At 36.4% G+C, this 16,363-nt stretch overlaps 1 protein-coding gene across 1 annotated transcript; it reads left to right on the forward strand.

The window, feature by feature from the left end:
* The first annotated feature begins 722 nt into the window (after window positions 1-722).
* LOC127250864 (transcriptional activator DEMETER-like) lies at window positions 723-10,497 on the forward strand. The gene is made up of 20 exons (XM_051274301.1): window positions 723-1,152; window positions 1,277-1,797; window positions 1,893-3,515; window positions 3,598-4,008; window positions 4,392-4,482; window positions 4,583-6,008; window positions 6,135-6,214; window positions 6,286-6,370; window positions 6,444-6,535; window positions 6,626-6,694; window positions 6,776-6,812; window positions 6,892-6,974; window positions 7,284-7,742; window positions 7,991-8,027; window positions 8,110-8,167; window positions 8,338-8,477; window positions 8,606-8,671; window positions 8,804-8,918; window positions 8,997-9,035; window positions 10,129-10,497. Exons 2-20 carry the CDS (start codon window positions 1,341-1,343, stop codon window positions 10,245-10,247), a joined length of 5,487 nt encoding a protein of 1,828 aa, XP_051130258.1. The 5' UTR covers window positions 723-1,152; window positions 1,277-1,340; the 3' UTR covers window positions 10,248-10,497.
* Window positions 10,498-16,363: the final 5,866 nt, after the last annotated feature.

Below are 16,363 nucleotides of genomic sequence, written 5' to 3' on the forward strand. Positions count from 1 at the left end.
AATTGATTTATATTTGTAAAATATGTTTTAATTTAGATAAATTTTACTAAAAAAAAAATATCAGTTAAAGTAAACAGAATTTTTATTTTTTTAAAAAAGAAATCTCAATTAAAATGAAATAATTTATTTTTTCATAAAATATTACATACAATATTTCATTTTATATTTCTGATTTATTTCGTAATTTGGTTTTGTCGTTTGATCATTTTTAGTAAACTAGAAACGCTGGACATACGTACCTTATTTCGACTAACAGTCAAATTGCTGATGACACCCCCACCGCTTTAACGGAGTACAAACGCCGTCAATGCCATTTAATCGTTAACCTCTCTAACCGTGACTGGGCCCACACATTCACACCACTTTTTACTCACGCTTTTTCATTCTTCTCACTTTCCACTATACATAGTACTATCAAATAAAGACGGTAGTAAATAAAATAATAGGCACAATTATAATAAAATAAATACGATTAGAAACAAAGATAAAATGTGTGTAATTTTCTATAATAATAACAATAATAATAATATTATTATTATTGTTATTAATTATAATAATAGAAATAGAATGAGAGAATAGCACCTTGACTGAAGAGATTACCACTGGTCCTGGATGGATTAGCAAACGGAGTCAAGTCACCTTATGAATGAATATATATATATGGAGAGAGAGAGAGAGAGAGAGAGAGAGAGAGAGAGAGAGAGAGAGAATAGGATTCCTGGCCCTTTTATGCTTGTTTGTTTCTCTCTCTTCATGAAAATGATGCTCTGCTTTCAGTTTCAGTACTTTGGCCTTCAGAGCTTCACCAGAAATCAATAATCTTAGGTTTAGTCGCATCCCAATCTCAATCTCAATCTCACTCTAATTCAAACCAGATTCTTCATGGATTTCTAGGTTTGGTTTTAGCAGAATTCATACTTTCCTAGCCATGGGAAGGGATTTCTCAAGATAAGATTTTTTTTATTTTTTTTATTTTTCTCCTTCCTATTACCTCTCACCAATTTTCATACTCCAATCCTGCATCAAGAAAAGTGGCAGCTGAAAATCGGTGGACAGTTTAGTTTCTCAGGACAGGAAAGCACAAAAAAGAATAAAAATTCTGGTTTTAATTGGAGATCCATCAGCTGGAATTGCTTGAAATGATTTTCAGGGGTAAGAAATGTAGGTGCTTATCTGCTTCTTTACTTGTCTCTAAATTCAATTCAAGTAAAAATTTTCTGTAAAACTAAATAAATAAATAAACAAAACTAAATGAGGGTTTCTATGACAATTTCAGAAAATTGGAGAGAGGGAGAGGGATAATTAGTTAGTTACCACCACAGTACAGCACAGCTCTGAAAATGGAAGGCCACCAGAGTGGTTGTTCTTGGGCTCCGGCTACGCCTGCAAAGCCAAATTCAACAAACCAGCAGCTGATGGGCACAAATTGGGAAGAAAAAAACAATCATCTTCTTGTTCAGGGGAATTGGGGAGAATCATACAGATGCACAAATTTGTCTGAATCAAGAACGTTATTACCAGGTGAATGTTTCAATTCAGGACATCTTGTTGAGGATGTGAGTGGAGATCCCAGCAATTGGCAAGCAAAAATGGTGGCCAGTTCCATTTTTGCTGGGGAGGATGTGTCTTTTGGACATCTCCTGGCTTTAGCACAAGCAGGTGCTGCTACAGCCACCACTTCTGCAATGCATTTTCACCCGACGACAATGATGACGAGTTTCGGCCATCCCTCGCTGCAAGAACAAGAGACTTTACCAGCAGAAACAACAGGTATCATCATTCCAGATGTCTTTACAGGTTAGTACAATCCTTAAACATTCGAAAATGCAATAATGTAGTAAAATATAAATCATGGTAGTGTACATTTTGAACATCATGTATTTCCATGGCAGGTGGAAATTCAGTGCCTTCTTCAAGGCCAGCCATTGATCTTAATTCGCTGCCTACAGTTACAGATATTCCGGATGCAGCATCAAGCAAGAGTAAATTGTCCCGATTCGAACCCATAACACCAAATAAGAATAATCAAGAAGGGTACCTTATGTCAATTAGGCAGGATTTTAGTCCAGATGAGGTATGTGCCGGAAAAGATCAACAAGAAAATAAAATCACCAGGAGCAGGCGCGGGAGGAGAGAAAAAACTCAGATGGTAAACAATCTAATGAGTGCGGCGGCATCCACAGAACCGCAGGAGAATAACAAGCCTGACAAGAGCGGAAAGGATGACATAGATTTCATCAAAGCTCCACAGCAGAAGACAAGGAGGAAAAAGCATAGGCCTAAGGTGGTAATTGAAGGAAAGGGTAAAAGGACTCCCAAATCGAGTGCCGGGAAATCTAATGTTTCACAAGATTCAACTAGAGTCAAGAGGAAGTATGTCCGAAGGAAAGGCGTCAACAATGTTTTAGAAGATCAAAAAGGAATCAACATACCAGAAGGTAGTAGGGACAATGGAACCACTGGAATAGCTTCCCCGGGACCATCGCGGTATACTCGAAGTTCCTGCAGAAGATCTTTAAATTTCAACTTGGAGAGCCTAGAGAAAGATGGAAACTCAATGCGCTGCGCACCTGCAAATCGGAATGGAGGATCACCAGCAGAGAATTGCGATACAATAGATCAATCAATAGTAAATGTGGATACAGCTCATCAACCCGATTTCTATGTGAATCCAGTACATGAAGTTTCTGAGCAAGGTTTCGATGTCAAGCCCTCACCTTCTAAGAATATTTATCCACTTAAGTACAGCGCAGTCGCAGATAAAATTGTTACCAGAGATAAATGTCAAATAGTTTTCTCTGAGGAGACACATGATAAAGAGGTTGATATTGTTCGAATCAGAATGAATTCTGACGTGCATAGGAAACGTAAGAATGATCTTATCAGCAGCAGCACATACTCGACTCTAGAAAGCCAAAAGAGCACTGCAACTGCCGAAGCAGAAGTTTGCAACAAATTCAGGACTGGAACTGATAAAAAATCCTTACAGATCTACCTTCCTCTGTCTTCACATAATGCATTGTATCTTCCACCAACTTGTAAGAAAAGGAGGACCAAGAGACACAATATGGTGATTTCCAGCTTGCAGTACAAGGCATCTACAGAATGTAATCGCGCAAAGCTTGAAGTACACACTCCAAGAGATTCTGGTACAAATGAGTTCACTTCAACGGCTCACACAAGCAATTATACACAGAATGGAGGGCAAGTTGTTGATAAGCAATTATTTTGGGGACCTCCAGAGAGAATTAGAAAACCAAGATCTAGAGGCCGTAAGCAACTTCGGGATCTATCTTCACTGCTTAAATTTCATAAACTGCCAGCACCTCTAGCCCGGGCAGAAGTCAAATCCAGAAATCAACGAGGTCTTGACAACATACATGAACCAAAAAGATGCATGGAACTCAATGTAGCGGGCATCTGCTCAACAATCATGAAAAAGAAGCGTTCAAAAAGCATGCGTGTCAATTCAATAATGCAGTACGGCCACCAACAGCTTTCAACACTAGTAAGAGGTAATCAGCAACCAACTTAATATGATGAAAGCAACGTCGTTGAATCAATGTATTTCTAACTTTCATGGAAAATTAAATGCAGGACCCTCACTGGCACTAACATGGAAATGCATGCCATCAGCTGACTCAATTATGGCACAACTTAACCGATTAGATCTAAATGCAGAGAGCATCCAATGGTTATCACAAAATCACAATATTTTCACAGAGAACCGCACTCATTATCAAGAAAAGCATGCTCTTGTTCCATACCAAAGATATGGAGCTATTGTCCCTCATGATGGTTCATTTGATGAAGTCAGAAGAAGGCAACCAAAGCCCAAAGTTGACCTAGATGATGAGACAACTCGAGTGTGGAAGCTTTTGTTAGAAAATATAAACAGTGAAGGCATTGATGGGACAGATGATGAAAATACAAAAAGGTGGGAAGAGGAACGAAGAGTATTCAATGGAAGAGCAGACTCGTTCATTGCGCGCATGCGGCTTGTACAAGGTATTTCTGTCCATCAAATTGATAGCCTGTGTGCAAATGCATTGAGTTCTCACTGGCTCTTCTTACACATAGAAAGCATGGATAATTAATAGTTATTATTTGGAATGGTGTGTACAATTCACTGCATATGCAGGTTATTAGTACACTTTTTACTGCATGTCCAAACCACAGGTAGCATTAGATTAAAAACTCACAGGAAGATGACTCAAAAAATCTATACGCATTAACAATTATGATGCAATAGAATAGACAAGAATAAAATACAGGGGAAACTGCTGCCAAGAATTATGCCCATTGAAGTGTTTTATAGCATCTAGCATTGCATCTGTTAATTACATTAAAGATTATTTCCGTATCTACAATTGTTCTCTTTTTCTTCACAGGAGACAGGCACTTTTCTCCATGGAAGGGATCGGTCGTTGACTCTGTGGTAGGTGTTTTCCTCACTCAGAATGTTTCAGATCATCTTTCCAGGTTGGTTTAACTACCTAAGTTTAAGCTATACTGTAATTCTTTGCGTAGTTTTTGAGTCATTCATCAGGAACATTTATAATAGAGTAGGCAATTCTTGCAGCTCTGCTTTCATGTCACTTGTTGCACAATACCCAGTCGATTCAAAGACCTACCCTTCAAATTTGCCCGAGGAGAAACTAGGTTCTCTGTTCAGACAAGCTGAGGTATGGGATGTGGATCCAGGAGGGGCATCAAGCTCAAAGAAAGAGGTTTTAAATCAGTCAGTGTATGTGGACTCAAAAAGCCACCCTTCAGTTATGCATGAAGATCAACTGGGTTCTAAGATCAAAGAACCTCAGGTGCACGATATGGAACCAGGAGGTGTTACCTCTGAGCAAAACAAAGAAATCTTAAATCAGACAGTCTATGTAGAAGATACAGACTCGCTTCTGGACTATGACAATATGAGACAAGTAGATGGGTTTAATTCCTTTGAATCTGTCATAAACGACAGCTTAAGAGGCCCATCAACAGAAAGCTCCAAATGTGGTCCTTTTATGTACAATGAAACGGTTGCAAACAAGTCAGGAAGTTCCATTGAGGAAGGAAGAGACATAGTAGACACATTTTCTTCTCTGAAATCAACCTATACTACAAGTAAACAAACTACTGGACGAAGTGATTGTTGCTCAGTGAGCAGCATCTCAGAAGAACATATATCTGAGGCTGAATCGAATAGGTTCACCAGCTCAATTTCTTTTGGAAAGCTATTACAGAGAGCTGACTCCATACTAAATGGTGTTTATGAAGGAGAGGAAGATTGGCAAGGGGAATCAGAAAGATTACCCCTTAACTTTCAGAATTGGGACCGCTTGGATAAATCCATTTTGTTCCGAACACCAAATTTAGGAGGGAAATCATCACAAGATAATGTGTCCCAAAAAACTAGTACATTGTTGGAAAGTTCCAGTGTGATAAAACTTTGTGCATCTGAAAATATTAGGCTTTCTACAGAATCCGCATCACAGATGTCTCAGAAGATCACAGCTGATTGTTTCTTTGAGGGGCCAAAGTTTTCGAGTTCAAACGCTTCATCAAGAAAAAACAACCAAGTTGAGATAGATCTAACAGGCCAAGAACCTGAACAAGGTTTATTTCAAGGAAACAATTTCAGAAAACAGGACTCAGAAGTTCCAATTTTTCAACAAAATATGACAGATGTTGGAGGTTATAATACCAATCTTGATAATGCTAAAATTTCAGAACACAAGGATGTTAACTCAGACAATAAAAACCAGGATGACCATCCCGGCAAGACTGTTAATGGACCGAAAGCAAAAAGAGGAAGAACCAAGAAAACGAAAGAGAAACAAGTTGAATGGAACCGTTTGAGAAACGAGGCACTCACAGTTGCTGGAGAAAGAATGAGGACAGACAGAACAATGGACTCAGTGGACTGGGATGCTGTAAGATGTGCAGATGTTAATGATATTGCACAGACAATCAAAGAAAGAGGAATGAACAATATGCTGGCTCAAAGAATCAAGGTTTGCATGTGACGTTGCAGATAATAAGCATCAAACCTTTTATATTTAAATTTCTAAACCATATACTCGTTATGGTCAAATATAAAGCTCTCACAACCAGTTTGACAAATTGAAACACTTTTGCAGAACTTCCTCAACCGCCTTGTTAGAGACCATGGAAGCATTGACCTGGAATGGCTTAGGGATGTACCACCAGACCAAGCAAAGTAACCTTACACCCCTAACTAATGTCTACAAATTCAGAGAACATAAAGCATTTATGTGCTATTGATTGCAGGGAGTATCTTTTGAGCATAAAGGGTTTGGGCTTGAAAAGTGTGGAGTGCGTGCGACTTTTGACACTTCATCATGTTGCCTTCCCAGTAAGTGAAAGCAATAACAATACATTACTTTAAATAGAAGAGAACATACTCACAATTTGCAAAATTCAAAAAGGTTGATACCAATGTTGGCCGTATAGCAGTAAGGTTAGGCTGGGTACCCCTTCAGCCACTGCCTGAGTCACTTCAACTTCATCTACTAGAGATGTGAGTACTTCCTTTCACATTACATTCAGATGCCTTTTCAATGCAATCCAGCACCAGACAGAGGATGATTTGTGCTGCTCCTTTGTGCAGGTACCCTGTATTAGAGTCCATTCAGAAATATCTATGGCCTAGGCTCTGCAAGCTTAACCAAGGAACACTGTAAATAACTTTCTCTTTCGCATTAGTTTTTAATGCAAAATGTACAGAATTACCTAAATGATTGTGATGATCTTATTGTAGATATGAGCTGCACTATCAAATGATCACTTTCGGAAAGGTACGCATATTTATTAGCTTTAAGGTCCTTAGTTATAGAAGTTACTAAAATAATTAAAAAACTTGAGTTGTTCTGTCAGGTATTTTGCACAAAGAGTAGACCTAATTGCAACGCCTGTCCAATGAGAGGAGAATGTAGACACTTTGCAAGTGCATTTGCAAGGTATGTACATATTGCTCTTGAGAATTTCTCTGTTTTATTACCCCTAGAATAATATTAACATTAGACATCTTTTCCTAAAGGATCCAATATATATATAATTCAATAGCCCAGAAGGATAGGCATATGAAGATCTTATTTCTGAGAAACTAAGAACTAGATTTACTTGTCTATTTACTCTTAGGAAATGGATGAGAAATATACTTGTGGATAAGCATAGGAAACTAGACTAAAATTAAAGGCTCGTAAAAGTCACAACTTTAACACACCATAAGTTGTTTTCCTTAATAATTGAGTCGAATGATTTTGCAGCTCACGGCTTGCCCTCCCAGCACCAGAAGAAAAACGTGTAATCAGTTCAACTGAAAATAGAACAGGTTATCACAATCCAACTGAATGTATGAATACATTGCACTTGCCAACACTTCAAGCTATTCAAATGGATTTTAAATATGGAGCTGCTCAACCCATCATTGAAGAACCAGCAACACCAGAGCCTATTATTGAAGTTCCAGCAACACCAGAACCAGTCTACGAACAAGATGTGGAAGGCACAATTGAGAGTGCTTTCAATGAAGAACTTGATGAGATTCCTACTATCCAACTCAACATAGAAGAGTTCACTCACAACTTGCAGGAGATTATGCAGCAAAACTCAGGAGTGCATGTGGGTGATACATCAAAAGCATTAGTAGCTTTGACTTCAGATGCAGCTTCACTTCCTGAGCCTAGACTTAAAAATGCCAACAGACTCAGAACAGAGCACAGAGTGTACGTATAATTCCAATCAGTAGAGAAGTCACACACTATAGCCACCACAGAGGTTAACAAAAAGGATGCATTATGAACATAATCATTATCTTCAGTAGAAATCTTGCACTGAAATTACAGTTTTCATAATCTCAGACAAACTAAACTACAAGTAATATCTGCTTTAGGAAGGTGGCAAGTTTTTATTTTTTTTATTTTTCTTAATGTTAGTTTAGCATCTTATTATAATCATTGTTGTCTTGGCACAGCTATGAACTTCCAGATTCACACCCTCTATTAGAAAAGGTTAGTGCTGCTCTGTTAGCAAACAAATTCACCCTTTGCAAAGAGGCTACCTCCCAGATTAACTATTGCTTTTAATTTGCAGATGGATAAGAGAGAACCTGATGATCCTTGCCCTTACTTGCTTGCCATATGGACACCAGGTATGAATCACAGATCCTAGAACGATTGATAAGACTTCCATCATTTATTCTACAGGATCAAACGATTAAACCACTCTTGTATATTAGACACTTTAAAGGAAAAGATTGCATACTGGCATAACACAAAGTTAGGGAAAGAATAAGTAGTTCAACCAAATGTTCTATCTCAGGTGAAACAGTGGACTCGATTGAACCACCAGAGAGGCAATGCAGCTCCCAAGGGCTGGATACACTCTGCACTGATGAGACATGTTCATCATGCAACAGCATAAGAGAGGCAAACTCTCAAACTGTTAGGGGCACTCTTCTGGTATGAATATTATTTGTGTAGTCCAAATGTTTTGTTAACAGAAAGAAGCAATATTTTTGTAACTAACACACTCTTTAAGTTTTTGAGGCCTTATTATCAATTCTAACATGACTATATATCTATAATAGATACCATGCAGGACAGCCATGAGAGGTAGCTTTCCATTAAATGGCACATATTTTCAAGTGAATGAGGTAATCATTAACCATGTTTTCTCTTTTCTTTTCATTTCTTTGTAAACAGAGCCATATAAGTGCATTAGACAGTCATAAATTGATATTTTTTAATCTAAAGGTAACAGGGAAAGATATTTCATCCATCTGCAGGTATTTTCTGACCATGAAAGCAGCCTACTGCCATTGGATGTTCCAAGAGCATGGTTATGGAGCCTTCCAAGGAGAACAGTGTTCTTTGGAACATCAATACCAACCATTTTTAAAGGTAACAAGGCAATATGCAATTTTCACAGCTTTCTTTTCTTTTCATAACCTATAATTAATCATTCTGTATATTTATCAGGGCTGTCCACAGAAGGGATTCAATACTGCTTTTGGAGAGGTAAGCATGATTAATGATTGTTCCTTTTTGATTGCTACCACTAACAATTGTCTGTGACAAAGCAAATAAAAGATTCCCCATAAAATAAGTAAATGGTTTATCATCTGGGATGAATTCCATTTTCGCACATATATCAGCAATCTTATAAACACAAAGAAAGCAATCAAAGAACATATAACTGAACACTAACATAACATTTCCTGAGGACTTCTTGTAAGGGATTCATACAGATTAAATGAAAATTGGAACTTAAGAAAAATCTCTTAACCAGCACCACTTAGCTCAGAGTTGTAATAGGTGGGGAAACTTTTCATATCTAACCATTCTAGATTACATTTCTGGCTATCATTTATTCTGTGATGCATAAGGATCAAATGCTTCTGCATATGCACAAGAAATATATAAATCTATAGCAGTTTTTCTTCTATTCTCCTATTCAATTTTTCCTTGTTCTTTCACCTCCATTGAAATATGTGCAGTTATCTATGTTTTCACAAATATTGTTGGGCAGGATAATTGACTATCAATTGTATTAGTACAATAAAGGACAGTAAATTAGGTAAAAAGCCCAAGTATAACTTTTGTTGTTAATAAGTATATAAAATTATGTATGCATATAAGTATGCATAGGGGGATGCATTTATACATATTTATATCTTTTTTTTACTGTCTCAAGTATGACTTATGCTATCAATGAAAACTACAATTAAGCAAGTATATCCTTTCAGAGCATTCGTGAAGTTACATTCCTTTTCTGGCTATCACTTAATCCTGCTTAGCCATATTTTTATCCAAACCATAGCTAGATGCCTATTGACAAAAGTAGTATGCAGACATACTCATGCACAGCCAGTAGATTAATTTAGGCAGCTTGCAGAGCAGACATTAAAGAAAACATAACATAGTGAGCACAATACTTTTGCTTTAATCCAATATTAGGAATTCCCAAAGCCAAACATTGAGTTGACAAGCTAACAATAGCTGGAATGGCACTGATAAGACCTTGTTTTCACATAATACAACTTTTAGTTACTAACATTGTTTCTAGTATATATACTAACACAATCTAATTCATACTATAATGTGTTTTCAGGGTTTGTCTGTGTGAGGGGATTTGACAGGAAAACCCGAGCACCCCGTCCCCTAGTTGCCAGATTGCACTTTCCTGCCAGCAGAATGCGCAGAAGGAAAGGAAACATGGACGAAGAATAGACATAGATTGCACATGGCTTAAACAAAAGGTAAAATTGTGAAAGTAGAAGCAGCACCAAAATGGCAGGACATTTGCCTGCATGATTTGAAATGGGAGGATAACTGTATAGATTAGAATTGACAAAGATGACATGCTAATTTGTTGAAGGAACTAAGCAACAGGCTTAACCCATTTATGGAAAAATCAATCCTTAACCTACTATTAACACAACCATAACCACCCAAGTAAATGCAAGCTAAAACGTAAGGTTAATTCAACCAGAGCCTGATTTGAATTTATGTTAATAAAGGTGAGCTTGAACCGAGTCCAACACCAGCAGCACACTCTTCAAGTGTTCTTTTTTTTTTCTCAAAAACCGCTAAATATCTGTAGTTGAAGACAGCATATGTGATCCTTTGTGTAGACTGGCAATGGTATACGTTCAGATAGAGGCACAACAAGTTATATATGCACAATAAAAAACAACAAAGTACCCCATAGCAAGAAGAGAGGAAAGTAGTAGTGATATAGGTGGTATTGGTTCACTTTCAAATATGAAAGAAAAGATTGATTCAAAAAAAAAAAATTCTACAAGAAACTTTTTAATACTATAGTCTTTCAAGGTTCATATATATCATACTTTTGAAATTCTATAGCTTTAACAGTCCACAGGTAAGTATAGAAGAAAATAAGAGAATACACAGACCCCGTTATACAAATCACATGTTGCCATTGCATCAATTAAAGTTTGAATTCATGTGTCATCTTGTAGCTTATTTCTTTTTCTTTTTTGTCCAATATTTCAAAGTTCTTTCCTTCCTCTATTACAATGAACCAAGATCTATTTATTTTCGCTGTCAGTACTAGAGCATTCAGAGTTTTGATTACACATGATGAAACCATTTTAAAAAATGTTTCTCTCATGTTTCTCATCTATGGGTATTTCCTCTCTCCATGTCATGCGTTCATCACTTATTTATTTTATTAAGTTCAGGTACATTCATTTTCAACTCATGTTCACATTTGATTCCCCGACATTCAAAGCATCACTTTGGTACCTAGGTTATCATTGCCTCATTCTCTATCATTTCTACTCTTCCTTTGGTCATTCTCCTCCTTCCTATCCTTATGAAATTGTTCCCATGAAAGTCCGGGCATGTAATTATGTAAATGTGCCTTTTGTTATAAGTTCTGTAAACACCTTCATCCACTCACAGGCATTCAAGCTCATATGATTCTTCCTCTTTTTGACACACTATTTCTATTTTCCACTTAAGCTCAACAAGAGCTCAATAATAGCCTATCAAAACTGGCAGTCACTCACAAAATGGAATGCTTCTCACTTACCCAAGAAAGAAAACCCACAGAACTTCTCTCCAGATTTTCATAAACAAATCAAATAGAATTCATACAAAGATACTCATTTCAAACAAAATCCAAAGAAACTTGTTTCGAACTAATCCAAAGATGCTCGTTTCGAACTAAATCTTTTTCATTTTATACATATTCACTTTGTGTGAAAATCCCAGTAACCTCTTCACCCAGCAAAGGTCACATAACACAATTTGCATCAGAATAATCTGAGGCCAAAAGTCCCATTAGAAGTGTGCCATATAACTACTCCCCATTGGTAGAAACCTATAATCATCATCTAAGGAACAAACCTAAAACTATTAAAACAATTGGATTATTAATGTCGCAATGTTCACTCCGACATGCTAAATAAACTTCAAAAGCATCAAATGGATCATGGATGGATAATGTTGCGAACTACTTCAGATCTTCTATACCAAGATCCGAGGTTACATCAGATAAAGTGAAGATTGATACGAAGAGAATCATTTTTGCATCTACATTACATTCAATTATCACAAATAATCAATAGCAAAAGCTCGTAATACATACATAGCATAACACAGCACAGCTGGTGAGTAGCTCGGAGAATCACCAAGCAAGCATCGTAGTTTCAGTTGTGCATCTTAGGGCCGTCTTGTAATTTGAAAGGTTGAACGACGACACCGGGGTTTCAAAGGGTGCGTTAGTTTGGTTTAGAATTTGAATTTTTTCTTTAGGTTTGTGAAGTTGCATTCCTCGTTAGTAGTTTTTTTTTTTGGATTTGCGGTTTTGATTAAGATTTAGGTAAAAAAAAATAATGAATATCATAAATAATAAGTAAATTATATAATTTATTTTTTTGTATTTGTTGGGATATGAATTTTGTATATTCTAGATTTTTTACGGATATGATTTAGATATTATTCGTATATACTTAGTTTATAAATATTCATGTATTCTCATTTTAACGAATGTATGTGTGCTTTATAGTAAAATTTCTTACTAAGGCAGCGCCCCCAAGCGTAAATCATTCCGATCAAACTAGGTTATCAAATTATTGTGTTCTTGTGTCATTGATCGTCTCATCTTAATTTCCTGGAATTTCCATAACTAGTGGTATCAGAACCTGGTTCGTTGGTAAAGTGGATTGAGAGGCATCGGATATTGATTGTGGTTGTGGAAATCCTTAGTGACCTGTGGAGGTACGTTGTGGTGTTGGGTCGGTCCCGACAGTTCTAGTTGGTCAGACAGTGGATCCCTTTGTGATAGGGGGTGCAAGGTAGACAGAGAATGATAAGAGTTTCGGAAAACGCAACAGATAAGATATCCGATATGCTTTCATATCAAGTGAACCTTAGGTTTATTTGCGAGAGGTAAGATGAGTGATCGTCATGCTGTCAAGGTAATCGATGGTATGAACATCGGTTTCTGAAATATACAGATAGAAGATTGCATGTATGGTAAAGATTTAGAGGCGGCATTGAAGGAGAAACCCAAAGACATGGATGAAGCCAAATACAAAAGGTTCGACTCTCCCTTTGGGAGAATGTCTCGACTGAATTTAGATTTGAGGCAAAAGGAAATGGTGAAGATCAAGAATGGTCAAAGTTGAAGCCGAAGAACAAGGACAAGGAAAATGCAAGTCGGGTGGTATGTTGGACTGTAAGGGCACTTGAAACGACATTGCAGGGCGCCGGAGAAGGATCAGGGTTCGGCAAACGCAACGGAGAAGATATCCAATGCGCTGATTCTGAGCATCAGCAGTCCAATGGAGTTATGGATTTTGGTCTCAGGAGCGTCATTTCACTCATGCAGTGATTCGAGAATCATGGAATCTTATACCGTAGGTAATTTTGGTGTTGTTTATCTTGCAGATGATGAGACACTGAAAATTGCAGGTAAATGAATGATTCGAATCAAAACATCGAATGGTGAGGACTGGAGACTGAATAACGTAAGCCATGTCCCGGGTCTGAAACGGAATATGATCTTCATTGAACAATTGGATAAGGCAGGTTACTCGACAGTATTTTAAACTAAGTCGTGGAAGGTAACCCAAGGATCCATTGTGGTGGCCTAAGGGAGTAGAGATGGAACTCTCTACATGACGAAAAGCATGGAAAACGGAATCGGTTCCGTAGCCATAAATAATGATACAAATTTATGGCATTCTCGTCTCGAACACATGAGCAAGAAAGGGATAAAGGAGCTCGTTTCAAAGGGAAGATTGTCAGGTCTCGAGTTCGTCGATATTGGATTATGCGAGGACTGTGTCTTTGGGAAGCAACGAAAGGTGACGTTCTCAAAAGATGGGGGAGACCTGAAAAAGGAAAAGTTAGAATTGGTCAAAACGGACTTCTGAGGACCAACTCCTATATTGACCATTGGAGGCTCATAGTACTACACCGCGTTCATTGACGACGCTACAATGGGAGGTATGAGTATATTTCCTTAAGCGTGAATATGATGCTTTTGATACCTTTAGAAGGTTGAAAGCACGTGCACACAATAATTTTTTCACAATAATCGTTAATATGATCTGATTAGAGAAATTGATAAGTAATTATATGAGAATAATTCGCCCTTAATCATAATTTAATTAATGTGTTTGATATCTAATTTTGATAGCTTAATAATGGTATCGACATGACTCAATAAAAAATGCATTGAGGACTCAACATTAATGTGATTCACTTTGTTTTTCATTGTATTGTGAATCATATATCTTATGCATATAGCACGATTGCTATGTGTGGAATTTTTTAATATTACTATTATTTGCAATGTATTGTAGTGCTTGGCGATGGTACCATCTTTGTGCGTATATTGATGTACTGTTATATTTTGCAATAACAGTAGTTAGTCCGACAATCGATTGATCTATGTCGCAGGGTCTTTCGGAGATTGGATTTGGTTATTTATAGCCCTATTTAATCATTCGTGCAGGTTTTAGTCCACTAATAAGATTGATCACTAGTGAGGTCTACCAGTAATTCAGGATCATTAACCAACTCCAAACGCGATCCCGAATGGGCGCGTGAGGAGGAGTAGAGTGTTCGAGTTCCTGTTGGGTGATTCCTAGTTGGACGAATTCCACTACTATACACGGAATAGATCTTTTGGATAAGTCTATCTTTGCTACTACGAGCTCTGAATAGTTCTGTGGTTAACGATGATATATATTTATATTATTTGTACCTTGTTGGTTATGCCTTCAATGTTAAGGTTGGATGTCTGCCTGATTGTATCGTTTTATATTATTTATGAAAAGGCATTCTTGTTGATTGATTTGTCTTGTTTCGTGTTATTGATGATATTCACGGGCATTTTGGATAATGTCAAATATTGATGGGTGGCTTTACTTGCTACCAATATTAAATGATGGAAGATTTATATTGAAACTTGAAAGAATAATAAAGGTTTTATACAATGTGAAATATCACACATATATATATAATATATATATGTTTGGAATCAAATATTTTTTGTAGATAATTTGGGTAAGAAGGACTTGCTTTATCCATCATGAGCAGATTTATACAGGGTTGAGACCACCTAACTATTTATTTATTATTTTATTTATAGTAATCTAATAATCTTAATACAGAGACACTGACATATGTTTCATTTAATGTTCTTATAAAAGAAAAAAAAAAGATATTTACTTGTGCATGTTGAATTTATATATTATATATATTTATTTATAATCCTTAGCATCGTATTAGGACGACTTGGTAAAACCGACTTTTTAGTTCGATGTGACGGTAATTTTTCGATTTGAGCCGACCAAGATGTTATACTTACTGTTTAAGATATTTAGTGGAAAGCTTTAAAAAATACTTCTTTCGTCTGCCTCTAAGGGTCACATTTACATGTTGCGTCATTGTACTTATAATTTTTTGTACAAATATTCTTCTATTAGTATTATAAGATACTAATGGAAGTGTTTTTGCAATTTTTTTTAAAATTTGCACTATATTTTGATATAATAATTAATATTCAAATATCAACAAACAAAAAATAAATGTGACTATTAGAGTCGGTATTTTGTAACCCTTTTTATGTTATCTTTTTGTGTGCTCATATATATATATATATATATTGTATGCACCAGGTCATACGAAAATATCTAAAATATAATAAGAATGGCATGTAAAACTTAATTATTGAAAAGGTTTTGTATGCTCGTACGAGGTTAACCGTAGTATTGAGCCAATATTTTGTTTCCAGAAAATTGCTGTAATATAACAACCAATAACATCCCTAAATTCTGGAATAATTGGATGAAGTTAAAACACGCATCAACCTATGTAATATTTATCAACAAATAACCGACCCGACCCATTTATTTTGGGTCAGGTCAATTATTTGTGTATAGAGTCGGGTCTTTAATAAAATTTTGGGGGTCGGGTCCAGGGTTTAGTAGCATATCCTACCCGACCCGACCTGACCCGAACTCGTTTAATTAAAATAATAAATTTTATTAGTTTTTAAATTTTAATTTCTATTTTCAGTTTTATTTTTAGTGTTGGTCGTGGTGGTGGTGGCGGCGGAGGAAGTATTGGTGAAGAGTTATATTTGTTGTATATATATTTTAAATTTATTTATTTTTTAGGTAAGTCGGTCGAATTAAATTTCTCTTGAAATTTTTTGAATTTAGCGGGTTTAACAGGTACATCGCAAGAAGGATCCGGGTACGTTAGGATATGGGTCCATTAATATACATATGAGGTTGAAGATGATTTTGTGATAAATGCTCCAATAATGCATTGACAAATCTGAAAGAGGAAAGACCAAAAGA

This window comes from Andrographis paniculata, unplaced genomic scaffold, assembly GCF_009805555.1.
Source record: "Andrographis paniculata isolate CXL003 unplaced genomic scaffold, ASM980555v1 Contig38END, whole genome shotgun sequence".
Classification (NCBI taxonomy): domain Eukaryota; kingdom Viridiplantae; phylum Streptophyta; class Magnoliopsida; order Lamiales; family Acanthaceae; genus Andrographis; species Andrographis paniculata.